The 27657-nt window shown below is 41.2% G+C and overlaps 2 protein-coding genes across 9 annotated transcripts in view; one reads left to right on the top strand and one right to left on the bottom strand.

Moving 5' to 3' along the window:
* DLGAP1 (DLG associated protein 1) overlaps window positions 1-22613 on the bottom strand; it is a 639595-nt gene extending 616982 nt beyond the window's left edge. For all 8 annotated transcript variants that reach the window (XM_073331531.1, XM_073331536.1, XM_073331533.1 and 5 more), the window contains exon 1: window positions 22358-22613. The gene's annotated coding sequence lies outside the window, so the exon portion shown is untranslated. The remainder of the gene's footprint in view (window positions 1-22357) is intronic.
* Window positions 22614-25648: 3035 nt separating this feature from the next.
* On the top strand, window positions 25649-27422 carry LOC140906117 (uncharacterized). The gene is made up of 2 exons (XM_073329622.1): window positions 25649-26292; window positions 26881-27422. Exons 1-2 carry the CDS (start codon window positions 25710-25712, stop codon window positions 27420-27422), a joined length of 1125 nt encoding a protein of 374 aa, XP_073185723.1. The 5' UTR covers window positions 25649-25709.
* The last annotated feature ends 235 nt before the right edge of the window (window positions 27423-27657 follow it).

The following is a 27657-nucleotide window of genomic DNA, read 5'->3' on the forward strand; positions in this document are numbered from 1 at the left end:
CACTCCTTAACCTTCTCTTTGTAAGCCTAAACAGATTAAATGTTTACAGACTCCAATAGCTTAGCTACTGATATTCACAACCTATATATCAGAATAGGAAAGTATAATTATTCCTATTATCCAGGGGGAAAAGACTGAAGCAAAGAGGACAAGCGAAGTGACATACCCAGGAACACAAAGGGAGTCATCATCAGAACTGGAACTATGACTGCTGGCTCCCAGATCATATACCCCAATCACTTTTTTTTCCCCTTTTCTTTTCTTTTTATGATAAAGTAGAGCACCAATATTCAGAGGTCCCAAAACACAAAACTTCACTGTTTAATTAAAATTTTATTTTACTTAGAATGCATTCCTTTTCTACCACACAAATTCTATTAGCTTCTGTTTCAACAGAGTTAACATGTTCCTAGAACTGAAGTTGTGTGAAGTCTGAATGATAAGACTCTTAAGGATAGGTCATATTGGTGAGTATCAATGAATATTTTAAGAATATGAAGCATTACAAAATTGGAAGGAACAAGAACAGCATTCTAGTTAATTCCTTCTGGTCTGGCAAGAAAGCATTTTTGTTCATACTTGTAAAGTGAGGGTAGAGACAAGTGAATTTGTAGGTGCCACTTCAAGTATGTTCTAAATGGCCTATGGATTCTGACTACAATGGCCCACAATGTAGGTAGAATTTTCATGTATTTTTGTATTGTCTGCTGTGACCTACAGAAATTTACATTATTACTGTGTCAGACTCATAGTAAAGTATAAAGTTCAGGTGATCTAAACAGAAGAAAGCATGTATAATTAATTCCAAGTACATTTAGCTATGAAATTGTATAGTCATACATTTTTCCCTCACGTAAATGTGTAGGAGAATGTGTGTGTTTACTATAGTAGTAAGGGTATATATGCTTGTTAATATAGTCTATCATTTTAATCCTTCCTGCATTATGTATTGCAACAATGATCCTTCCTGATTCGGCCACTCAGTAAAACAGAATATAATCTCTAGCAATTATCCTTCCTCCCACATTTAAGCAGCCCAAGACCTCAAGGAGTCAAACAAGATCACTTCAACAGATGCATAAAAGTGCACTTTTATACATCCGATGAAGTGAGCTGTAGCTCACAAAAGCTTATGCTCAAATAAATTGGTTAGTCTCTAAGGTGCCACAAGTCCTCCTTTTCTTTTTGCGAATACAGACTAACATGGCTGCTACCCTGAAACAAGATCAGTTTGTCACTGTGCGTGGCCCCAACTCAGATGCTAGACAAATCAGAATCCTCACCCAATCTTTTAAGTATTCCACTATCATTTACCACCCCACCTGTATACAACTAGCTTACTATAAATAGTTTATACAGGTCTATTTAGACAGACAGTTTGCGCATCAAATTTAGCCCTGTACTGGTCCAAAAAAATCATTCACAAGGAGAACATGATTTCTAAGCATTTGTTCAATTTGCCAAATTTTTCACCACATCTTTTTTGCAGACATTTCAGCACTACTGTGCGAACTCAAAGAGTATTAAATATTCAAAAAGTTTCCTATGTCTATGTAAACTGGATAATGCTGACTTACTTGTAGTCGTCCCAAAAGATATAATTATGGAATAATATCAATGCCACAAAGCAACCACTGAAATGATCTAGAGATACTTAATTTTGGTCTATTTTGAAATTCATGTTAGCTTCTGTCAACTGTCATTAATTGTTGAAGCATAAAATGCATTTATTCTCAGTAAGAGTGTAGCTTAATCCACTAACTCTGTTCATAACCAAATAATGTCTCTAAAATGCAATCTTATTAACTTAACATTTCAACAGTTAGGAAAACAAAAATGTGGCCTCTGCCACAAAAATAAATCAGTCACATGCAGTTACTAAAAACAGACTTGAACCAACAGGTAACCTTTATGTTCCCTGGGAAACAACCAGCCGCAGTGAGGTACTTAAATAAATGAAATATTACAAAGTTGTAATTAATCAGACAGCAACTAGTTCTCTTTGGAGCATATAGTTCAACTACTGAACAAACAGGTTCTCTGCTACTGGGCTGAAATGCCAATACCATTCACTGCATTAGGGAAAATGAAAGCACAGTTTAGTCTAAATAAAGAGGGCTACTTCAAACCCTTTTTGAGTAACATTAGTATTTTCTGGGGTGTCAAAAGACATAAGAGGCATACATTGTAAAACTATGATATCTCATATACACGAATAATACTGGAAGAGGTCGTGTCAAGGTTCCTTCCCCACTCTGAACTCTAGGATACAGATGTGGGGACGTGCATGAAAAACCCCCTAAGCTTATTTTTACCAGCTTAGGTTAAAACTTCCCCAAGGTACAAACTATTTTACCTTTTGTCCCTGGACTTTATTGCTGCCACCACCAAGCGTCTAACAAATATAACAGGGAAAGAGCCCACTTGGAAACGTCTTTCCCCCCAAAATCCGCCCAAGCCCTACACACCCTTTCCTGGGGAAGGCTTGATAAAAATCCTCACCAATTTGCATAGGTGAACACAGACCCAAACCCTTGGATCTTAAGAACAATGAAAAAGCATTCAGGTTCTTAAAAGAAGAATTTTAACTGAAGTAAAAGAATCAGCTCTGTAAAATCAGGATGGTAAATATCTTATAGGGTAATCAGATTCAAATCATAGAGAATCCCTCTAGGCAAAACCTTAAGTTACAAAAAGACACAAAAACAGGAATATACATTCCATTCAGCACAACTTATTTTATCAGCCATTTAAACAAAACAGAATCTAATGCACATCTAACTAGATTGCTTATTAGCCCTTTACAGGAGTTCTGACCTGCATTCCTCCTCTGGTCCCGGCAAAAACAACACACAGACAGAGAGAACCCTTTGTTCTCCCCCACCCCCACCCCCCGCCCCTCCAGCTTTGAAAGTATCTTGTCTCCTCATTGGTCACTTTGGTCAGGTGTCACCGAGGTTATCTTAGCTTCTTAACCATTTAAAGGTGAAAGGGTTTTTCCTCTGGCCAGGAGGGATTTATAGGTGTTTACCTTCCCTTTATATTTATGACAGGTCGCCATTAAAAAAAGTATACAGTCTGCAGTAACTACCACATTACAGGTGTTTCCAAGATTTTGCCCGCTTTATGGGGTTGAACAACTCATGGCAGAAGACCACAGTCTTCTCTTACATGGACCGATCACCTTCAAAACAGCTACTGAGCATGGATAGCAATTTCCTGCACTCCCTTTAGTGTGTTGAAATAGCAACTACATGTTTGCAGTCAGTCAAGCTTCTACTGCCACCTTATCTGTGAATGTTTCCATACCAACTCAGAGTAAGCAGAAACAGCAGCTGTAATTACACCAATAAGGCTTTTGGTTGAACACCAATAAAAGCAGGAGAGGGTTAAACACACATACATAGACAAACATAGCAAGTACTTCATTTAAAAGATTTTATAAGCAGCACCTTTTAATCTTTTAAACGAGGCCAGTAAAATTCTGACTAAGGCCTGGTCTACACCTAAAATTTAGGTGGACCTAGCTATGTCACTCAGCAGGTGTGAAAAAAACCACACCCGAGAGACGTAGTAAAGCCAACATAAGCCCAATTGCTGTGGAATTCTTCCATCAACTAGCTACCTTCTCTCCAGGGGATGGATTTACTACTGATGGAAAAACCTCTTCTGTCGCTCTAAAGTGCCTACACTACCTCAGCATAGCTACAGTGCGACAGCTGTGCTGTTGTAGCACTTGTAGCGTGAGTCTTAGCAAGTTACAGTGCACCTAAGTTTAAAAAGGTGATACAGGCAACTTGAACTGTAAATGGGCTTACCAAAAAAGGAAATATTTCAAACTTTGAATTACAGTATTTCTGGTTATTCTCAAGGACAAACACACTTCAGTTTTTAATTTGATTGTTTCCTTCGAATTTCACAGACAAGAAGTTTGGAAGCTACAGCATCTGAACAGATCTTAACAGCTTTAGCGCTATTCATAACTGATAGATCCCCAGAGTTTGGAGGCTTTGGAAGAGGGATTTACATAAAAGTAGACATGCTAGATTGCCCCTCAACAATATAGGCACTACTGCAGACCATCATATCTGGATACCTATATGGCTAGGTCTACAGTACGAGCTAGGGGTGTGATTCTCAGCTTGCATATACATACACATGCTAGTTCTGATTTGAGCTAGCGCACTAAAATAGTGCGGCCACAGAAACAGGGGCAGTACCATGCTAGCCACCCTGAGTAAAAACTCAGCTGAATCCCATGACTATGTGATTCTACAATATAGAACTTCAGATGGAGAAGGGGTTCGGTTTTCCTTATTTAAAAATTTAGCACTTTACAATAACACACACCCACACACTAAAAGAATGGTAGGACTGAAAAGCCAGACGATACCAGAACTAAGCTTGCCCATGCTGTGTTATAGTGCTTATACAGAAAAGGGCTGCATCTGCACTATAATGCTTACCTCTGCAATCTTCGCTTGCCTTTAATATATGGTCCACCTAAGCATACATGACCACAACCATTACAATATATTTCTGATCGTCAGTTATTGAGAAACATGATAAACCCAGGGAAATGGGGTTTTGGCTCTGATGTTCCATGGGGAATAGAATTCTTTCCCCGAGATCACAGTCAGTAGCTCTGAAGAGCAGTCCCTGCCTTCCCTCCAATATTCTTCTGTGCTACACCTCCCAGCACACAGTCCCCTCTTCTGCTGCCTATTGGGGCTTGTGTCAAGATTTTCAGCACTGTAATTACTGGGACTGCCCAGGACACCAAACCCCCAGGGTGCCAGTAGCATGCAAAGTGTACTGCAACTCAGAGGCAAGCACTATAGGTGCTCCAGGAGCTAGGCCTTGCTAGGCTTGGTGGGTCCCAGTAACCACTCAGGCACATGGCTAAGGGAAAGGGAATTTTAATGGACCTGGCAGGAAAGGGAAAGGCTGCAAATACCTAGGTATAGAGGCTTGAACGGTTACAGTTCAAAGCGGGCAATAGCAGTTCTTGCCTGGGTCCTTGGGACAGTATAATAGAGAGTCAAGCCTAGTGCCTGAGCTGCCCTCTCCAATGCAGCCTCTATCTGAGTGAATAGGTGCTTGCAGGTTTCCAAGCCAGGCCCAGTTAGTCTCCCTCATCAGGGCCCCTGTGCACTGGCTCCCTGCAGTCACTGCTGCTCTCCCATATGTCCCACGCAGACCCGCAGCCACAGCCTGCTCCACTTGCAGCTCTGTACAGTTCTTAGGTCTTCTTCTCAGCTCCGTTTGCCGCATGGCTCATGCTTCACCTTCTCCTGCAGCTCCCACTTTGCTGTGCATCCACCTCACCCCAAGGGAGCCTGGCACTTCCTGGCTCAGGACTTTTCCCTTACGTCATCGGGGAAAGGGAAGTGCACTAGGAAGAGTGCTGATGGGCACTGTAGTCCCCTGCATAGCAGATCCATCACAACATCAATAGTAGATCCCAGAGTCCCGTTAGAAGGCCGATACCTCAGCTACATAAAACAGCACCAGATGCTTCATGATCACAGAACTAAGCTGTACACAGGAAGGAAGCACAGCATACTAGTAGTACACACCCCAGTGCTCCCACTACTCTAAAAACATTTCTTAATTCCTAAAAATCAAGCACAAGTCGCTTTCTCTTCAGTCCTAAAATCTTTCTGTAATTTCACCTTGTAGTTTTAAGACTGGGATACTATGTAATTGCACACTCGCGCTCTCGCTCTCTCTCTCATGTTTTCTGTTGCTTTGCCTATATTTTCCAAAGCTAAGCCTAAACTGGATTCCAAAAATTGGTGCAGACATGCACAATATTTCAGCATGAAAAATATACATTTTGCATAAGTACCAGATTGTCCATATGTGTACGGCAAGCTCAACTCAGATACAGAGCTTTAAAGATTTAGCCTCTGAAGTTCAGGTTGAAAATAGTATTGTTAATGAGTAGGTGATGTCATGAATGTCAGGAGGGTCATGGATTATGGGTCTGTTTGTTTTCCCTTAATATTTGTGCCTTTTAAAATGCTAGTACACATGCCAGTAAGTCGGATAGGTGAATGTCCTGGTTACACAGTGGTGCAAACTCAGTCTCAAGAGAAAGATCACTAGAACTCCACCCGAGATTAGACAGACACACGAAAGCCAACACTGAAGGGACACAATGGACTTTACTGATAGACTCAAAATATGTGCAAATGAAGGTAAGAAGTATTGAGGGGCTTACAAGTACTAGACAAATACAAAGGAAAAGGGGTGACAGCAAGGTGCTACAGTATTAGAAATAATAAATGAGGAAGAAAAAATGGATTATGTTTAGAGGCCGATTTTCAGAAGTGCTCTGCACTCAGCAGTTTCTGTTGAGAACACAGTAAGCTGCTGGGTGATGAACTCTTTTGAAAATCTGGCCCTAGTTGTGTGCCCTGAGCACTTTTGAATAGCTGGTTCTCAGCGCACAAAGAGTAATATGTGAGCCTCATTATCCAAAATAGCATTCCATACAAAAAACCTACATTAAGAGAGTATTAAAGTTGATCAGTTAAGCACTCAACAGTCAAGTAAAAGGAAAGATGAGTCTGCATGTTCTGCCCATTCTGCATATTCATTATTGTTATTTCTATTACAGTAGCACTTTGTGGTCCCATGTGAGTTTGGGCTTCCATTGGGCTACTCATATAAACACATTGTGACATTGCACCCCATAATGCTTATGAATGTATATATGACATAACTGAAAAATGTTTTCTGCTACATATGCCGTGTAACATATCTCTGTAAAGGTTATGATCTACTGAATATATTCATCCTATTTGTATGCATGTATCATTTTTGTATTCGAAGTTATGAATATTGGCTGTGTACTTGTTTCATTTTAAGTAGCCTTATTAAAGCATTTGTTCAGCTTCTTTAGAAAGGAATTTGCAAGTTAATTGCCCAATCAATAAACACTTAACTGACAATGGATCTTGGAAAGCTCCAATCCACATAAGAAGTCTACTTGAGGACGTTCAAAGTAGCATGTGAACCATGGCTGCTACCTGTAAGTTCTGAGTCATACATGGACATGTGACTCCAAAACTCCATCTTGTAGTTGTGATTCTACACATGGGGAGGGAGGGGTGTCCACCCACAAGAGAAAGGTCTATTTAAACCCCTGCAAACCCCTCCATTGTGTCTTCAGCTGGCTCAAGAGAGAGTTCTCCACCCCCAAAGGTTACCCGAAAGAGACTGGAACGAAGGACAGAAACCACAGGGGTGGGAGTCATTGCTGGACCCAGACTAGAAGGAGGCTAGTCTGTAAAAGAAGCTTACTGGAACATCTCATAGGCTTGCATGTTTTATTTTATTTTTCTTGGTAATTCACTTTGTTCTGCTTGCTATTACTTGGAAAACTTAAATGGCAGTTTTTGTATTTAATAAAATCACTTTTTACTTATTAACTTATTAATACCTGGGGGGCGGGTCAAACAGCTGTGCATCACTCTCTGAGTTATAGAGGGCGAACAATTCATAAGTTTACTCTGTATAAGCTTTATACAGGGTAAAACGAATTTCTTTGGGGTTTGGACTCCATTGGGAACTGGGCATCTGGGTGTTGGAGACAGGAACACTTCCTAAGCTATTTTCAGTTAAGCCTGCAGTTTGTAGGACGTTGTTCAGACCTGGGTCTGTGTTTGCAGCCGGAAAGCGTGTCTGGCTCAAAGAGGCAAGGTACTGGAGTACCAAGCTGGCAGAGAAAATGGGTTAGAAGTAGTCTCAGCACATCAGTTGCCAGTTCCCAAGGGGTTTTCTGTGATAAACCCATCACACACATAATAAGGGACTCTTGCTGTTCTGGGCACAACAGAACAAAAACACAGTTATCAACATGTGCTTAAGTCCATCCCTGTTCAGAAAAGCACTTAAGCACATGCATAAATCCCACTGTAGTCAGAAAGGCTACTGTGAAATGCTACCATGCATGACTTTTATTCCCTTGCATAGAAATAAGACATCATTGAACCTATTTTGGAAAAAAAAAAAAAAAAGGGTGGTTTCTTTTTTACTTTTACAAGTCTGCCTGTACTTGACCCTGTTCTGAGCATGCAAAGGCATCCTGAGAAATGACATACCAGCAAGGAAAATCAGTAGGCTAACCCTACCACCTGAGAAAAAAAGGAGGAGTCTGGAGCCTAGTATATATAGTAGCACTTCCCCAATTACTAACAAGCTGATTTGTTGGAATCTAGTAATCCTGCTGCTTCCTAATAGAGCTTAGAAGGCTTTATCAATAAACATCTGCTTTGTATTTTATATATTGTTTTAAAATTATGCTGTTTTTGTCTGTGTATGTTCAGAATTTGCATTTGATTAATTTATTAGCATATCAGTTTTATCACTTTGTTTTTCTGGGTTTATTTTATCAATAAACACCATTTTTGATCATTAAATTCTATTTGGAGATGCATTTGCTATTTTTTTCAGCATGTTCTTGCTTTTTATGTTACTTCTAGCCACATGATCACAATCAGATGTTTATGCTGTTCAGTAATACACTGTTTTAGTTCTAACACTAAAATTCTCACAAATATGTGTTATGTAGTGACACATGAATCACTGATGACATTTTAAAAAATATGTACAGAGGGCCTGATGCAGTGCTTATTGGAGTCAACGGTAGTCTGTTAACTTAAACGGACAGCAGTTCAAGGTCCTACGGATTATTCCATTTATACTAAACCATAAGTTATTTCTATATTGATAAATATTTTAGATGTACATTTTACAGTCAGGATTCGTGACAAACTTTTTTGGGGACAACTAAATGAGACTCAATGGGTAAAATCCTGGCCCCATTTACATCAATTTACATCACTGTCTTCAACATGGCCAGGGAGGATTTTACTCTGTATATAAATTATGACAGTATCTCAACAATTCTAATACAGTCTGACCTTAGATAATACCTTACTGAAGTTAATATGAATGGATTGCAATTCAGGTTCTTGATAAACTAAATTTTGTGATTAATGATAGATTTTTAGAAATAGGAGCATGCTTTCCCTCTAACCCCTTATTAATTTCATTTATCAGACAATTATGTGGAAAATAATGGTATTTGTTAAGCACTGTAATTTGTTTATAAATTTACCATTTTCACATTAATGTAGTATTATATTAAGTATTTGTAACAAAACCTTTTTTATTTAACTAACGTAAGTGGTCTGAACTTGCAGAAATGAACTATTTAATTTACCATCCGTGAAATGGGAAATTCACTTCTAAACTGTCATCATAAATACAGGCCTAAATATTTTAAAGCTCGAAGAGACTGATTTGTTACTTTCATGCTTTGCTGTACATTTTTATTACTTGATTTGACAAAGGTCACTTGAACAAAGTGCTTATTTACAGTTAAGCTAGACAAAAACACAGAAATTTAGACTGTTTCAGTTTGATGTAGCTTTCTTCTGTGGTTTAAGTCATAATTTATATATAAATCCTTTTCCTTTTACAAAGCACAGCTTTGCTTCAAATTCATTAGCCAGACAATATAGTTAAGCTGAATAGCGAACATTTCTTTAAAGCTATAAGCAGAAAAAATATTTTTTCAGTTATTTGCTACTGTATTCAGCTTCATACATATGATTTGTCAAATTATAATATTACTGCATAGAAGATAAGCCTTTTCCTTTGCACTTTTCATGCTTGTTTATCTTAACCTCAGTCTACTGTGATGCCTAATGTGGCACTTATAGAATATCAAGTCACGAAAGTGGGGATTGGTCCTGCTTTGAGCAGGGGGTTGGACTAGATGACCTCCTGAGGTCCCTTCCAACCCTGATATTCTATGAAAGACAAATTATTTCCTGACACAATCTAACAGATTTATATCACAGGTGAATTTGTTCCCATTTCTTTAGCCAGTGATGCAATACCCCTGTCAAACAGTCACTTTTCTTCAGAAAAGTATTGTATGAGATCAGAGAATTAAGTATGTGTACATATCATATTCCAAAAATTAGAATTCCAGAACAACCAACATAATGTACTTGGCTCCAAGTACTTAGTTTCACACCTACCTGAATTTGGCATTGGGTCACATTCATCCCTGGTATAACTCCATTTACTTATTGATGATATGCTAGAGAAGAACCTGGCCTTTGGTGCTTAATGTCTCCTGAGAGATAGGATAATGAAAATGTAATTTGTGCTTCCTTGCAGCACTAGGTAGGAATTTACCTAAAATCAATGGATAGAGAGTGCCCAAGGAAAACAGGATCAGGCCTATTTTGACATTATGAAAAGGCTAAAAAGTGTTATTTGGGGGTAGAACTATTTCCTTAGTATTTTTTATGATTTCATATTTTTTATTAAATACAAACTGAACTAGTAAAAATAGTTAATGACTAAGTCATGATTAATTTTGCCTTTTTTTTTCCCAAAAGAGTATTTACCCAACTCTAAATACAGCCAAATTCATCCTACGTTTTCAGCATTTTTCCTTATGATTTTTACAGTGGGTGGGAAAACAACCCTTGAAACTATGTGTACTAAGCTTAAGTAAGTACGCTGATAGATTACAGCATTTATTCAAATTTATCCCGTGAAAATCCAATGAATTTACTCAGTGTGACTAGCAGAATATTGTAAAGATAATAATCGAACCTAGCAGACAGGAAATATTATTCGGAAAGGTTCTGTAAAATTGTTTGTGGGCAATAATCCATGACTAATCTGAAAATTCAGACACCAAAACGTGATTTTTTTTTAGGTCTCCATTTCTCACGGATTTCAAGGTGTGCAGTCCACACACTGATTAATTCATTTTAAATTTTTGTTCACTATATTGTGGCTTTGCTATAATTTGTCTTCTGCAAAACATACAGCAGGCAGTTAAGCTTAAAACAATACTTAGCAAGGATGAACAAACCAGAAAATGACCAACTACTTGGGTTACAAACATTGTATAAGCTTTCGTGAGCTACAGCTCACTTCATCGGATGCATCCGATGAAGTGAGCTGTAGCTCACGAAAGCTTATGCTCAAATAAATTTGTTAGTCTCTAAGGTGCCACAAGTACTCCTTTTCTTTTTGCGAATACAGACTAACATGGCTGCTACTCTGAAACCAAACATTGTATGTTTCAGTATCTAACATACGGCCCAGTCCTGCTCCAAGTGATGTCAATGGGAGATGTACAATTAATTTCACTAGGCATAGGAACTGGCCTCTTGATTACTCAAACTAAAACACAGGCTACTAATCATTTCAAAAATTGTTTGGTCAAAAAGTTACTTGTTTCAAATATATATGAAATATAGTTAATTCAGTGGTCCTTTAAATATTCCTGTATCAAATGAAAGAATGCATTCAGCTATGGCTTTGAATAATAACTTACTACACAAATAAAAACCAATTTGTTTGTATCTGGTTAGACAGAATGAACCACATCTATGAATCTAAATTGTTGTAATAAATTATTAGACTCTACTGGTGGTAGGAAAACCTTTATCATATTAGGCTTCACAGTACAGCTGTACTATAGTCAATTTTTTAAAAATTCATTCATATATCACAGCATACTAAATAATGAAGTGATTATTTACAGTTTGTGTACGGCACACATCTGCTTATATAAAATTCTTTCAAAATACTATTTGCTCTGCCATTATCAATCTGCTGTGGTTATTATAGTGTAAACTTTCCCATTCCACTGTGATTGTATCCATGGTGATATTACATGGTCAGTGGTATTCGACTAACACAGAGTGTTAATTCTCAACACTATAAGTGTGTTTTCAAGGGTAGTATGAAGGGTTTGATCACTAAGGGCTGGATTGGGCTTTCAGGTTTAGCGCAGAGTAAATGTCCTGCCACAGAAGCAGCCCCAGGAAGAAATTCACAGCCAAAACTCCTCCTGAAAGGATTCCACTTACTTCCCCCTTACATTTGCCCTGCTACTCCCAGGCTCTCTCCACACTGTGGGGAGTTTCTAGAGACCAGGGGTAGAACTAAACTGCAGGTAGACTAAGAAGTCATGGAGGTTAAGGGATCTTACCCCCTCCCTGCTTGGCTGAGTAAGACAAGATCCTAAAAGATCAATCCTGCCTAGACAAAAATGCAAAACCTAAAAGGAAGGAAACCTCGGTCTCAGCATATACTCCAGGTTTGCATCCATGTTGCTGACTTAGGGCCAGCAACCATTGTGATTTGGGAGACAGGAGCAGTGAACAAGGCCAACTGTTTGCATTAGCATTGGGCTGAAGCTTTACATGCAATGTCAATAGATTTATCTGTCTTTCATTGTAAAAGACCAATTCATACAACACAACTGGGATAATGCAATGCTAGTCTATTCAAACCGTCCCGGGACCAACATAATAGTCAGTTTTGAATGCATTATAGTTGGGAAGGAAGTTGACATGAAATATCCTGAGCAGGCCAGCATGTCTAAATCGATCTCTGAACCACTTATAAAAGTCCTATATTCTCCTCTACTATGGTAAGGGAAGCAAAGAAGATTAAAATGGGGCAGCAGAGTTCCGAATGGGTCACAATTGTTCTGTAAAAACACACAGTCCTATTGGACCTGTTCACAATTCTGAATCCTCCATTTGTTATGTCTTACTACAATAAGAAGCCTTTTTGAACTATGTTGTGTTTTACAGAATAAGAGCCTGACCCTGCAAACCTTCTCCCAGTATTCTCCATGTGAAGTTGTGTGTGAAAGACTTGCATGATTTAGTCCTAAATAATAACATACTCTATTATACACTGCTCTTCAACAACAGTTTAACATGAGCTCATTATACACAAATAACTAACTTCAATAGTTTGAGATTTTTTGCAGCTCCGATTTACATATGTACATGGTCTCCAGGTGATAGTAAAGATCAGATATGCAGCAGTCGAAGTTTTAGAGGAAAGACTTTCTTCATAAATTCAACTGTTCTCCAGCCTAATATGAAGGTCCAACTCTCTTCTGGCCATACTAAAGTTCAAGAGCCCAAATACTGAGCAAGGTGGATGGCATAAGCCAACCTGCAATGTCCACAGAAATAGAAAATCTGCCAGGGGAGTGGGTCTGGAGGCAGAGAGCCAAGTCCCTGCATCATCTTCCAAGGGGTGTAAACCTTATCCCAGTGACTGAAGAGTTCAGAAGAAACTGAAACATGATGCTGAGTCCTCCTTCTCCTCCTAAGGTCCGCTGCTACAGACAGGTTTTCCCAAGGGCAATCTAGGCCTAGAATAAGGGGAGTATTATTGATTCAATGCATGTACCTTGTTCACTTTTTCCACACTCTGTAGAGAAGTCTGGACTTCTAAAAAGATGGTATGATCGAATCCCTTACTATATATGTTCATCTCCAAAAGTAGCACAAAAAAATAGCAGGTAAGCAGTAGGCTAAGCATAATCAATTAAGGTGTCTGTACAGCATTTGAGTAATGGAACATCCCCAATGTAACACAACACCTACCTGCTGTTCATATAACAAACTCATCCACTTTTGATAGGTCAAGGAGTTTGTCTTGCATTCCCTGATCAAACAGGTCTCCATTAAAGTGAGTGCCGGATCAAGCCCAGGGTACACACTGAAGTGTTTTTGTAGGAACTCTCCATTTCTTATTTATGCAAAAGGTAAAGTGTGTACATTAATTCAAAACATGCTGCATTGGTTTTATATGTACTTAGCACACTATTGGTGCTTTGTAACTAAAGGTAGTCAAATACTGTATTGCAGAACATGTCCATGTTTCTACCCTTAATTATTTGCGATTTTTGAACATTCACATGAATGGGTCTTTGTTTACATGAATTTGGGGGGCCAGGCTTGTCTTAATAAGGATATTCATACTTGTCTAGATCCCCCATTTACCAATGTAATTATTGTTAATAACAGCATATTATTTATAGAACTGGACAAATTATTGGTTGTAAACAAGTTACCTGATTACATTTATCCCCCTTTTTTTTGTTTGCAAACTGACCCTGTAACTTGCAAATAGCTGCCAAATACTTTACACTAATGAACTGTCTCTGGGTTGTAAATGTACTGTTCACTTAGCCCATTCATTATTTATTTGTGGTGTATAATTGGTCACATAAGCCATGCAATGTTGTTTCTGTCTATTGACTGGATGACTGAAACACTTAACTAGTAATAGATGACAAAAGAATAGAAAATACTCCTTTTCATGCACAAATACCCTTGTTCACACATAATTTTGCCATACATCTCCCATTATAAAACACCGTTCAAATTTCCAGATGGCAAACATACACCATCCTCAGTTACAGAGAAGTAAAATAGCATCATGAACATTCTGCAGCCCAGAAATTTATTAGAGCATTGTTGTTGATATATGCTAAGAGATCTTTACTGGTATCACAATTACCATACACATTTGCAGATTTTAAGAGGAAAATGTTAATTACCATGTACTATCTTACCTTATGTTACTAACCTATTAGAAACTAACTGTTATTCATCTGCAATTAAACATTAAGTACTGTAGTTAAACTGATATGGGCCTTATGACAAGTCTGCAGAATTTCTTGGGGGGAAAAACAAAAAACCCTCCCATCTTTCAAGTGATTGTGTCTGTGTCATATCTGTGTGGTTTAGACTATAGTTTTAAAAATGGAAATCTAAGAACCAATAAAACAAATGAGTTCATAGCATCTTAGCAGGTAGATTTACAAATACTGCTCTCTTGGATAAGTGAACAGCCAGCTGGTTTGTTCACCACACATTAGCCTCTACTGACTTCAACATCAGTACCTCTACTACAAATACTTTTAGATTAATCTTCTATCAGCAAGAAAAAATTTGGAGGGCATGAAACAAAGGCTCTATAGTGCAATTTTGAGTTTATTTAGCGCAGCAGATATCTAATCTCTTGACCAAATATTATCATAAATAAGTGCATCAATAAAAATAATGCCTTTTCCCACATAAATTTAAACATTTCCCTGTGATCTGTGAAAAATCAACAATACTCTATACAGTATATATTTTTGTATATTGTATATACAGTATATACAATACTCTATACAGTATATTTTTTGGATACACAATTACTGATCTAATAACTGTCAATGCTAGGTTTCAGAGTAGCAGCTGTGTTAGTCTGTATATGCAAAAAGAAAAGGAGGATTTGTGACACCTTAGAGACTAACCAATTTATTTGAGCATAAGCTTCCGTGAGGTACAGCTCACTTCATCAGATGCATTCAGTGGAAAATACAGTAGGGAGATTTATATACACAGTTCTCTGTCTCCTCACTGTATTTTCCACTGAATGCATCTGATGAAGTGAGCTGTAGCTCACGGAAGCTTATGCTCAAATAAATTGGTTAGTCTCTAAGGTGCCACAAGTACTCCTTTTCTTTTTGTCAATGCTGGCTGAGTCAGTGTATAAACAAACATACAGTGCACACATTTATTAAAATTATAAATGCTAGGAACAAATGTCTAACTATTCAGGATGATTTTTCCCATAGAAAATGGCTTAATAATCTTGTATGCTATGCATTGAATTATACTATATTATACTATTATATAACATCACACTAATGTTTTCCAGCTAACAGACCTATACAATTAGCCTGTTTGGATCTGGATGAAATTAATTTGTTTTGACATCATAATGGTTGTAATATTTTATTGATACAGCCAGCGTGGCTACCACCTAAGAACTCATAAAAATAAGTCCTACCTGCACTATTCATCCTTTGTGTGAGTTTTTCCCTGTTTATTCTAATTTGCTTCTCAGCCATCTAATACACCTCGTCACTGGGAGAAAAAATGATATTTGCCAAATATGTTTAAGAACATTTGTTTAAGTTCCTCTCTTCATCAAATAAGCCTTTACTCCATGAGGAAGAGACCTGCTCCCTCTGAGATGAGGCAAACAGTCAGGTAGCTGACGTGCTACAACAGAATCCCATTTTGTAAGAACCTACAGGAATTCAGTCTTCTTGAGTTCTACAGAATTGTCCTGTGGCAGAAAAGATTAAAACAAAGAGGTATGGCAGCAATACAATTGACAGGAGGAATATCAACTACAATAGCAAATACTGGGCTAAATTATGCCCGGCTGCTCTACAGGTGCATAAGCAGAGAGTGGGTGAGGCCTGGGAAGAACAAAAAGCCTCTTTCAGCCTCCTTGTGAAGTCGTTAGACACAGTTGGAGCCTCAGTGACCCCTCAAACTACTAGCATCCCTTAGGCCCACGGCAAAAGGAGAGGAAGTAGCTGGGCCATGGCCCTTGTCTCACCGTATACCACAGAGATGTACCATTGGCATGGGAGAATGCTCAACCCCTTGAAATCATAGCACCAGGCATGACCTCCCTGAGTACTCGGAAGTTCCATGAGGCAGTGTGTTTTTCGGAGACATGATGCCTCCCCCAGTGCTCCTGCTGGAGCAGTGCGTCTCCACACTAACCCCTTACTAAGGTGGTGGGTAAAAGGTACAGTTGAGTCTATTATGAACTAATGGAAACCAAGGTTTCTTTTTCATTTCAACACTTTTACTGTGTGTAAGACAAAGTGAGAACATCACACAAAGCAGTTCTCAACATGTTAAACCTCCAAGTGTAATGAACATTGCATAAACTGAGATTATAGTCAGAAAAAGTATTCAAATCAGAGAGATACTTACATGCTCAGCCTATGAAATGATCATCTCCCAGTACAGCTGCAGAATACCAGCAAATAATTGGCTATAGAAGTTACTTTTAGGGCAGCTGCCACAGAAACCCCCACTCTCTATTATGGGATGTTTAGATATTTATTAAACACGGGCCTGCCATTTTACCAGCCCACCTTAGAACCTGGAGCATTCTCATTAAAACCAGTTAACTGCCGCTGTTACTTTCTACATGTATGCTCTAACTAGGAGTTAAGACTGAGCCTGGAAGAGAGAGTGTGTCCAAGCAGGTTCTCAGACCAGGCTGCTGAATAATAGCCTGAGGAATCTTAACTGAAGTAAGAGCCAGCATAGGCTCTACATCACTCTATGCCATCCCACAGCGACATCAGAAGTGTTTGCTGGGAGCTGTTAGAAGCCAACACAAGTTAGAGCAACTGTGGTGTTGGTCTAAGTGGTGCTGTGCACCAAAGTAGCCCCCAGTAGTCCTGGGAAGCACAAGATGGAACACATTCTTCTCCTCACCTAGGTCCTGCACAGAATGGAGATTTATCGGACCGAACAAAACTGGGCATAATCTGTGGGACAATCAAATACAAACTGGCAATACACAACTTTGAGAGCCAGAGATAAAATGTCACAACTGAATCAAAGCCTGAAGGAAGACAACCTACTAGCATCTAGTAGCTTACACTTCTTCACACACTTATTCAGAGGTCCCACACAGTTCTCAGATCGCCAGTTTTCTTGTGCATGGGAAATCAGAAAGGATAAGAATCTTTTTAGGTAGGTTTGAGGTTGGAAAGGAAGGAACTGCGAGACAGCGTGCTGGTCTGAAATTCTTACAATATAGGAACAAACACCATGGTGTGGAATTGGAATGATAGTGTCTAATATGGGAAGGGTAACGGACAGCCTACAGAGCAGTAGTCTCCAAACTGGGATGCGTGCACCCCAGGGGGTGCGCGAGATGATCCCAGGGGGTGCACGGCACAAGGAGCGCAGCCAGATGGTACTTCGTCAGTTTTTTTCTTCGGCGGCATCTCTGCACATCCACAGCTGGTGTTCCCCTCCAGTGGCACGTGTGCGGCAGCAGGTCTTCCGGTCTTCTTCTGTCGACAGTACATCTGCAGCAGCAGGTCATCTGGTCTTTACCTTGAGGGGTGCGTGAGCCAAAAAATTTGGAGACCACTGCTATAGAGAACCCTTTGAAAATGGCTTCTCACTGATCAAATACTGTTCCCTCAGCTTAAAAGAAATAAAATGCAGCTGTCCACATACTAGAAAACAGTGAAAAGGGGTGCAACATCAGTTCTCTTTAGTAGATCATGTTCCAAAGGTATCTGGTTTTGCATATAGTGATGGCTTCTTGAGCTGGTATTGATGTGATAGTGAGAACAGTTTTCTAAAAAAGAAGGGATAACGAGGTAGCTCCCATGGAAACATGGTGGAAGTGGAGGATTCCTGGGGCAGAAATATGTTCCATGATTCCAAAGCATCCTGAATCATTCTAGAGAGTGTATAGACCTAACAACTTGCCACCAAGAGTAGTTCGAGGAGCTAGACTTGGAATTAGTATCTTCCTTCTAATTACCAATCCCCAAGTGACACTAGTATTTGTATTAAGGCTGGTTGCTCTAGCAGATGTTTTCAAATTATCCAATTTTATCAGTACACATATCTTTACCCAAATAGAAATCTGGACATCAAATAGCAACACAAAAAGAAAATCACTGCCCCTAGCATATGTTTTCAAATTATCCAAAGCCATGTCATAACACCATAAGAAACTTCGTCCAAGAAAGTCCTACATAACAAAGAAGAAAGGTCCATCATTCCTCCAGAAGTAGAATAAAAAAGAAATGAAATAAATAAGGTTCTGTGAGTTCTTAGATATAGTTAGGGCCAGCACGTGGCAGGTCTTCAAACCAACTGCCTGACAGAAAAAAAGTGCTTTCTCCAAAGAGCAAAAAACTGTATTCATGAAGGTCAACCCTATAGGTATGGAAGGAACAAAATGTGGGGCAACAACTGCAGCACTGCTGCGCGTGTTGCAAGCTTCAGAGAGACCATGCAAGGATACTGTGCACCTCCTGCATGACCACAGCTACGTTTGAGATAGCACAGAGGAAGCATTAGGGAGCAGCAAAGGCCCAGCTATGCAGAATCACTCAACAACAATCCCATGTAGAAGAGGATGTTGCCAGTGACTGCTGTTAGAAGCTATAGAATGGATATGCTTGTATTCTTGTCCTGAGGTAAGGGAAAGGATTCCATTCTTCTAGTTCCCATGGAGATCTCCTATTCAGGTTCCTTTGGCTGGACTTTGTGCAGAGGTCCAGAATTTGGAATCAACAGAGGCACACAACATGTATTATACATTCCTGACAAAAACAGCCTTCTTAAATCTTGAAAGATAACACTGTAGAAGCTGTAAAAATTAATTTTGGTTACAGAGATTAAGGATAGGATACATATCTCATGATTAAGTGCCTTAAGCTCTATCTTCTTAAAATGACACCACAGATTTGACGGCATTGTGCCCGTCTGTTACAGTTAGAATATCTTGAATCAAGTTTTACACTCTGAGACCACAGCATGAAAATCACAGTGTGAAATTGTGTGGATGGTATTTTCAAAAGCTATTTGTTAAGGAATTGAGTTCTAATATACTATTTTATTAACTATATGCACATATCTCTTATTTCCCAGATGCTAACGAGACTAATTCAGTTGCCCTCAGCTGCAATATCATTATAGGAAGGGCAACATTACAAAATCTCTCACACACATTTTATATTTTTTTGATTAAGTGCCATCCAACACTAAATAGATTAGAACGGTCTCTGATTAAGCCACTATTTACAAAATGTAGTATCAAAATGCCAGTTTAGTTGAGAAAAAAAACCTTTAATTCAGAAAAATATATAAAGCGAAGCACTATTGTTACTTTATTTTTGAAGTTACCTAATTACCTCTCTAGCAAATACAGCATTTGTGATGATGTTTGTTTTCACTAGCTGACGTTTGATTTCAATAATTCGGAAGTATAACAGGAAAACAAGTATAAAACGGTGAAGGAGGAAATAAAGAAATACAGTGGTTGTCATTAAACACTGAGTATTCAACAACAGTTAACAGTGGTATCAGATACTCCAGTTGTTTCAGGATAACCCCTGTACTTAACAGGGGGAATACTGGTGGAAAAGGTAACATCTATCAAATCTGCAGAAACTTTTGAAGTGTGCTACTATATCTCAAAGACTTTGCAGGCTAATGTTGCTTTTTTAAAATTGACCACTATATAAAACAGTATATGTTTATTAATATAGTATATGTTTAATAATTATGCAATGCAACAGGGAGAGCATCTGTCAACTATGATGATCTACTTCTAAATTAATATCAAGGGCATAGATGTTATAATCAGAATGTTAGACAACTATTCTCAGTGTTTTCCGGTCTTTATCATACGTCAGCTACTTTTTTCAATAAATATTGCTGGTAGTAATATCTTTTTAAATAAAAATGTATTTCTATAATTCTAGTAAATATAAAAATATGAAAACAATATTATCCAAAAATCAATCACATGTAGAATCAAAGCAGTTCCTGATAAATATTAATTTCTCAGCATTCCCCCCCCAGACTAAATAAGCACATCAATCTTGTTTAAAAATAAACACAGTACAATATTTTCTGGCTGTTATCTTTAGCTAGATTACAAAAATAAAAACACAATTACATAATAGCCCTTGCTAAATGTGATATTTTTCCTCAAGACACTGGGGGATTTATATAAATTTGAATCTGTTCACAGTAGGTGAGAGTAATCCTCCAAAACAAGGTATGTTCCATTTCTCCCACTTCTGCCTCTTAGAAATCTAGAAAATAATGTTTTAAAAAACAAACATGCAAGATTTATATGTTCTCCAAATTTGCTTTTGAAATGCCTTTAATCCCCACCTATACTACCAATCAAGACACAAGAAGAAAAATCTCCTGGTGATTGTCTGGGAGGCCATGTTTACACCCTTTACTTTCTGTACACCATTCCTGCTCAAAAATGCAAACCAAACGAAAATCCCTATTATGAACACTGAGAAGCATCTTGGGCAGTAAAAATACCTTCCCGAAACCTAACCCAAGTTAAAGAACCAAAATTCCTAATCAAATAGCATAAATGAGACTTCTCAGTGTCATATATTTTCCCAGCTGTCCCTAACAGCAACTTCAAATGCCTTGTAGTCCTCAGGTCCTAGCCCAGATTGAATACTGGCCATTTTACCCCCTGGAGGGGGGAGACAAACAATCCTGACTTTTCCGAAGCTGTCCAGTTAACATTTATGGATCTTTACAATATGTTGTTTACATTTGGCTGCTTATTTGTGTTAGATGTTTTGAGGAAAAAATGCCACAGTGAAACACCTCTCTACCATGAAAAGGGTTGGGACAATGAGCTTCTAGTTCATCTAAGCCTTGACCTCCCCACTCATTCCCTTCATACAAACACACAGACCAGGTTTGCTGTTCCTTAACTAGTCATTGGGTTTATTAGCGAGGGCCCTCCAGACATTTCAGTGCTGAACCTCTTTTAGCATCAGCTAAACCAAACGCATTAGCTTCAACTGACAAGGAACTATGACCAATTCATCCTTCCCAGGCTTTTCAGTCACCCTCTCTCGCACAGAGAGAAATTTCCACTTCCTAAATACAGCAGCGCAGACTCCCGGAATGCAGTCTTCATGTCTTCCCCCTTTCTGCCTCGAAAGCTTCTCCAGCAGCTGCACTCCCAGAAAATGAAAGTGTAATTTGTTATCCCCCTCCCCAGCCCTGCGGAGCGGGCATTGTTTGATTTTAAACCTAGCCCGCTTTACTCAATTCGCTCGCCCTGAGCTACAGAATACAGGGTCTTCCCTCGGTGTCAGGGAATACCCAACCCGGGGCTTTGCTGGGAGAGCACACAATTCTCAGCCTACTTCTTTTTCAAGTGGGGGGTGGAGGGAGGATGCAAGCCGAACGAGCTGTCAAGCCCACACAGCGAGCCAGGGACCTATTTTAGTAGCCTCTGCTGTGCTACCATCCTGTGTGTGTGTGCGCGTCTCTGTGCTAGGTGCACGGGGGGGGGGGCGGGCAGCGATCGCTATCATGGTTACTACATCCCCACGGTGTTGTGAACTAGGAATGAGTCCAAGCGGATCGGGGCTGGAAATCTGCTAGAATACCAGAGAGAGAGAGACACCCGGCGGGCGAGTCAGGGGGACAGCAGGCGAGGGAGGGCTCCCTGCTTCCCGCGCAGACACCCGCGGCAAGCCACAACGCGGGGCAAGCCACAAACTCCCCAGCCCTACGATGCAGCAAATGGTGGGGGGGGGCGACACAGGCGCCTTCCCTCGCCACTCTCCAGCCCCCCACTAGTGATGCTCGCCTCCCTGGCAGTAATGGCAAGACCTCGCCTCTCCTGCCCCACACCCCCCGCCAGCAGCAGCCTGCAGCGGGGCCCGCGTTTGCTAAGCACCACACACACCACCCCCTCCACACAGAGCCTGGGGGGTGGGGGGGCGACACCTCTCCCCGGGAAGAGAGTCCCACAGCCCCCAGGAGCAGCCGCCCCCGAGGCCAGGCGGAGGGGGCCCCGCCCGCTTGCCAGGGGCAGAACGCAGCGCCCCGCATGCCGCCCGTTTACACGGCCGGCAAACAACACCGAAGCGCGTCTTTACCTTGGGGTGCCCGCGCTCCCGCTGTCCAGCGCTGGCGGCAGAGCCGGGAACAGGGAGGAGAGGGAGGCAGCTGCAGCTAATCCCCTGTTTGTGGCCAGACTTCCCGCAGCAGCCGTGTGCGGGGCGCCTTTGCTCCGCGTGGCAGCGCGCAGCCCTCCCGGCCGGGCGCGGGCGCCTGCTCTGGAGTCCTGCAGCGCGCGGCTCTGGCTGCGCCTGGGGAGGGAGACTGGCCGCTTGCACAGGCGTGTGCGCACGTTAGTGCTGCTGGGGGGAGGAGGAGGAGGGGAGAGGGGGAGGAGCCCCGCGCTCCCTCGCCCACCCACCACAGCGGTCGCTGCAGCCCTCGCTGGTGCTGGCCCTTGCACCCGCATGCAGCCTGCGCGGTGCCCCGCCGCGGCTCCCCAGGAGCTGGCCGCAGGGTGCCCAGGCGAGCCTGCCTCCCCCTTGACCCTTCAGGGCAGGGGGGAAAGAAACCCGCCCGGGGCGCCCCAGTCCCTGAGAGATCATGCAAAGGATCTCCACCTACACACCCAGGGACTAAAGAAATCACTGACAGCTGCTGAGCTGGAGAGGCCGGGGGCAGAGGGACTAGGGGGGAGATTGGAGGAACAGGGGAAAGTGGTTTACACGTAGGGCTTGCCAGAAATGTAATGCCAGGTTCCTTGGGCAGCAGAGATTAGCCCACAGCAGTTTAGTAGCAGTCTGTACTGCTTCCATTAGGCCTTCTCTACAACGGCCAGACTACAGCAAAAAAGCATAGTTAAATCTGGCGCTTGCGAGAAGGGTGCTAACATCCTTGCCCTGGCCAATGTAGACAGAGCATAGTCAGGGGTGGGACTCCTATTATTACATGTTTATACTGCACCTAGACTAGTGAGGAGCTGAATTCTGATTGGGGCCTCAAGACTAGAGCTGTGCGAATAACTGATTTTTAGCTCCCTGGCCAAACCAGGAAAAAATAGTTTCAGGTCAAACCGCAATGAATTTTTTTGAAATTTTCAGTGAACCAAAAAAGAAATAAAACACACAGACAGACACATTCTCTCTCTCTAGTCTGGGTTGAATGAAACTTTTTTATTTTTGAGGAGGGGGTTACCTTTTAAAAAATAAAACAGCACTCTAAATGAAAAGTCATTTTGAATCAAAAAATTAATATTGAAAAGTTGAAATGTTTTGTTTTGAAAGCATCAAAACAAAACATTTAGATTTTCCCAGCAAAAACAATTAGGCAAATTTGACATAAATTTGCAAAATGTTTTCGTGTCACCAAATCTGCTTTTTTCAGTAAAAAAAATTTTGTCTGAAAAATTTCACCCAGCATTATCGGCATTAGAGGCAACTGATCTCATTAACCTCTGAGGATAGAACAAGAAGCAACAGGCTTAAATTGAAGCAAGGGTAGTTTAGGTTGGACATTAGGAAAAACTTCCTGTCAGGATAGTTAAGCACTGGAATAAATTGTCTAGGGAAGTTGTGGAATCTCCGTCAGTGGAAATTTTTAAGAACAGGTTAGGCAAACACCTGTCAGGAATGGTCTAGATAATTTAGTCCTGCCATGAGTGCAAAGGACTGGACTACTAGATGACTTCTGGAGGTCCCTTCCAGACCTATGATTATTATATCAAAATAATAAACAATGGTAATAATGGCTGGCTGTAAATTCTGGAGGTCTTTGTGCAAAGAGATATGGAAAGGGGTTCTTCGCTCATGGATAAATGACAACAGGGCCCACAAAGAACAGGGGTAGGGAGATCATTCCTGTACCATCCCGGTAGGGCTGACGCTGGCCAGAATGGCTTTACAAGAAAGCACAGACAGGAGAGTGCTGGGTAATGATCTGTAAATACCGCAAAAAGTTATGGATGAACATTTGTTAGAATTTTTGAACAAATTTGCCCTGACTGCATTCCATCTCTTTTTGTGTTCACAGCAAAATTTAGAGTGAGCACTACAAAATATTCACAGAAAATAATGTTTTGAATTTATTTTTGCAAGTATTCAAAGTGGAAACCGGATTTAGGGTTATGCTAATCCAAATCAGAGAACAGAAACATTGTGGCAATTATATGTCCAATCAAATAAACACAAATTTCAAATGCTGTACTTAAAGCAATACTTGCTACAAAGAGTTCTTGGGAAATGTATAAGATCAAAGACAGTGCATTCAAACAATGAATACATTAATGTAAATTGAGATCTATTTACAGACAATTCTTGGGGGGGCGGTCGGGGGGAGGGAAAGGGAAGAAAGGCTAGATCTGATGTATAAACTGTTTCCGGCTAACTCTAGGGCAATATGCACTCCGCTATGTTTCTGGAAGTGACCTACATGCTCACATGAAATCTGCTTTGTTTGGCTTCGAGCAGCCTCATAACCGGGCTTATGTTGTAGAAAGGGCCATGGCACTGGCCTTTCACACAAGGCAGAGTATCACCCTATGAGAAAGTTGTACCAGTAACACTTGTAGTGATTCAGCTGTAAAACTGGGTTTATGTTAAAAAAAGGCAAAATAACTTGCAAAGGAGAAAAATTGTGTTTGGGGTTGTTGTTTGTTTTGCTTCTTTATGATGAGCATAGGTGGCCTGATTTTTTTTAAGTTTCTTTTTTAGTTTCCTTTTGGTTTTTAGTATTAGAAAATCAGGTCACATTTGGGCTAGAAAACTAGATGACGGCTGAATTAGTGGAAAAGTAATAAGAAAAGGAGTACTTGTGGCACCTTAGAGACTTACCAATTTATTTGAGCATAAGCTTTCGTGAGCTACAGCTCACTTCGTCGGATGCATTCAGTGGAAAATACACAAGTACTCCTTTTCTTTTTGCGAATACAGACTAACACGGCTGCTACTCTGAAACCTGGAATAGTAATGTCGCAAAAGCCAAGAACATGAAAGGAGTTTTTACTCAAACTGTTTAAAACTTATGTTTGTTTTTAACATGTGTGTCATTCTTTAAATAAGGAAGTTTTGATGAGATTTAGCCCTCCAATTAAGATTTAGCCCTGGTCTACACTAGGACTTTAGGTCGAATTTAGCAACGTTAAATCGATTTAAACCTGCACCCGTCCACACAGTGAAGCCCTTTATTTCGACTTAAAGGGCTCTTAAAATCGATTTCCTTACTCCACCCCTGACAAGTGGATTAGCGCTTAAATCGACGTTCCCAGCTCGAATTTGGGGTACTGTGGACACAATTCGATGGTATTGGCCTCCGGGAGCTATCCCAGAGTGCTCCATTCTGACCGCTCTGGACAGCACTCTCAACTCAGATGCACTGGCCAGGTAGACAGGAAAAGAACCGCGAACTTTTGAATCTCATTTCCTGTTTGGCCAGCGTGGCAAGCTGCAGGTGACCATGCAGAGCTCATCAGCACAGGTGACCATGATGGAGTCCCAGAATCGCAAAAGAGCTCCAGCATGGACAGAACGGGAGGTACGGGATCTGATCGCTGTTTGGGGAGAGGAATCCGTGCTATCAGAACTCCGTTCCAGTTTTCGAAATGCCAAAACCTTTGTGAAAATCTCCCAGGGCATGAAGGACAGAGGCCATAACAGGGACCCGAAGCAGTGCCGTGTGAAACTGAAGGAGCTGAGGCAAGCCTACCAGAAAACCAGAGAGGCGAACAGTCGCTCTGGGTCAGAGCCCCAAACATGCTGCTTCTATGATGAGCTGCATGCCATTTTAGGGGGTTCAGCCACCACTACCCCAGCCGTGTTGTTTGACTCCTTCAATGGAGATGGAGGCAATACGGAAGCAGGTTTTGGGGACGAAGAAGATGAGGAGGAGGAGGAGGTTGTAGATAGCTCACAGCAAGCAAGCGGAGAAACCGGTTTTCCCGACAGCCAGGAACTGTTTCTCACCCTAGACCTGGAGCCAGTACCCCCCGAACCCACCCAAGGCTGCCTCCTGGACCCAGCAGGCGGAGAAGGGACCTCTGGTGAGTGTACCTTTTAAAATGCTATACATGGTTTAAAAGCAAGCATGTGAAAGGATTACTTTGCCCTGGCATTTGCGGTTCTCCTAGATGTAGTCCTAAAGCCTTTGCAAAAGGTTTCTGGGGAGGGCAGCCTTATTTCGTCCTTCATGGTAGGACACTTTATCACTCCAGGCCAGTAACACATACTCGGGAATCACTGTAGAACAAAGCATTGCAGTGTATGTTTGCTGGCATTCAACCAAAATCCGTTCTTTCTCTCTCTGTGTTATCCTCAGGAGAGTGAGATATCATTCATGGTCACCTGGTTGAAATAGGGTGCTTTTCTTCAGGGACACTCAGTATAGCCCATTCCTGCTGGGCTGTTTGCCTGTGGCTGAACAGAAATGTTCCCCGCTGTTAGCCACAGGGAGGGGGGAAGGTTGAGGGGGTAGTCACGCGGTGGGAGGAGGCAAAATGCGACCTTGAAACGAAAGCACATGTGCTATGTATGTAATGTTAACAGCAAGGTTTACCCTGAAAGAGTGTAGCGACTGTTTTATAAAATGTGTCTTTTTAAATACCGCTGTCCCTTTTTTTTTTCTCCACCAGCTGCATGTGTTTCAATGATCACAGGATCTTCTCCTTCCCAGAGGCTAGTGAAGCTTAGAAAGAAAAAAAAACGCACTCGCGATGAAATGTTCTCCGAGCTCATGCTGTCCTCCCACACTGACAGAGCACAGACGAATGCGTGGAGGCAAATAATGTCAGAGTGCAGGAAAGCACAAAATGACCGGGAGGAGAGGTGGCGGGCTGAAGAGAGTAAGTGGCGGGCTGAAGAGAGTAAGTGGCGGGCTGAAGACAGGGCTGAAGCTCAAATGTGGCGGCAGCGTGATGAGAGGAGGCAGGATTCAATGCTGAGGCTGCTGCAGGACCAAACCAGAATGCTCCAGTGTATGGTTGAGCTGCAGCAAAGGCAGCTGGAGCACAGACTGCCACTGCTGCCCCTCTGTAACCAACCGCCCTCCTCCCCAAGTTCCATAGCCTCCACACCCAGACGGCCAAGAACGCGGTGGGGGGGCCTCCGGCCAACCAGCCACTCCACAACAGAGGATTGCCCAAAAAAAAGAAGGCTGTCATTCAATAAATTTTAAAGTTGTAAACTTTTAAAGTGCTGTGCTTAAAGTGCTGTGTGGCATTTTCCTTCCCTCCTCCACCACCCCTCCTGGGATACCTTGGTAGTCATCTCCCTATTTGTGTGATGAATAAATAACGAATGCATGACTGTGAAGCAGCAATGACTTTATTGCCTCTGCAAGCGGTGATTAAAGGGAGGAGGGGAGGGTGGTTAGCTTACAGGGAAGTAGAGTGAACCAAGGGGCGGGGGGT

This window comes from Lepidochelys kempii, chromosome 2, assembly GCF_965140265.1.
Source record: "Lepidochelys kempii isolate rLepKem1 chromosome 2, rLepKem1.hap2, whole genome shotgun sequence".
Lineage (NCBI taxonomy): Eukaryota > Metazoa > Chordata > Testudines > Cheloniidae > Lepidochelys > Lepidochelys kempii.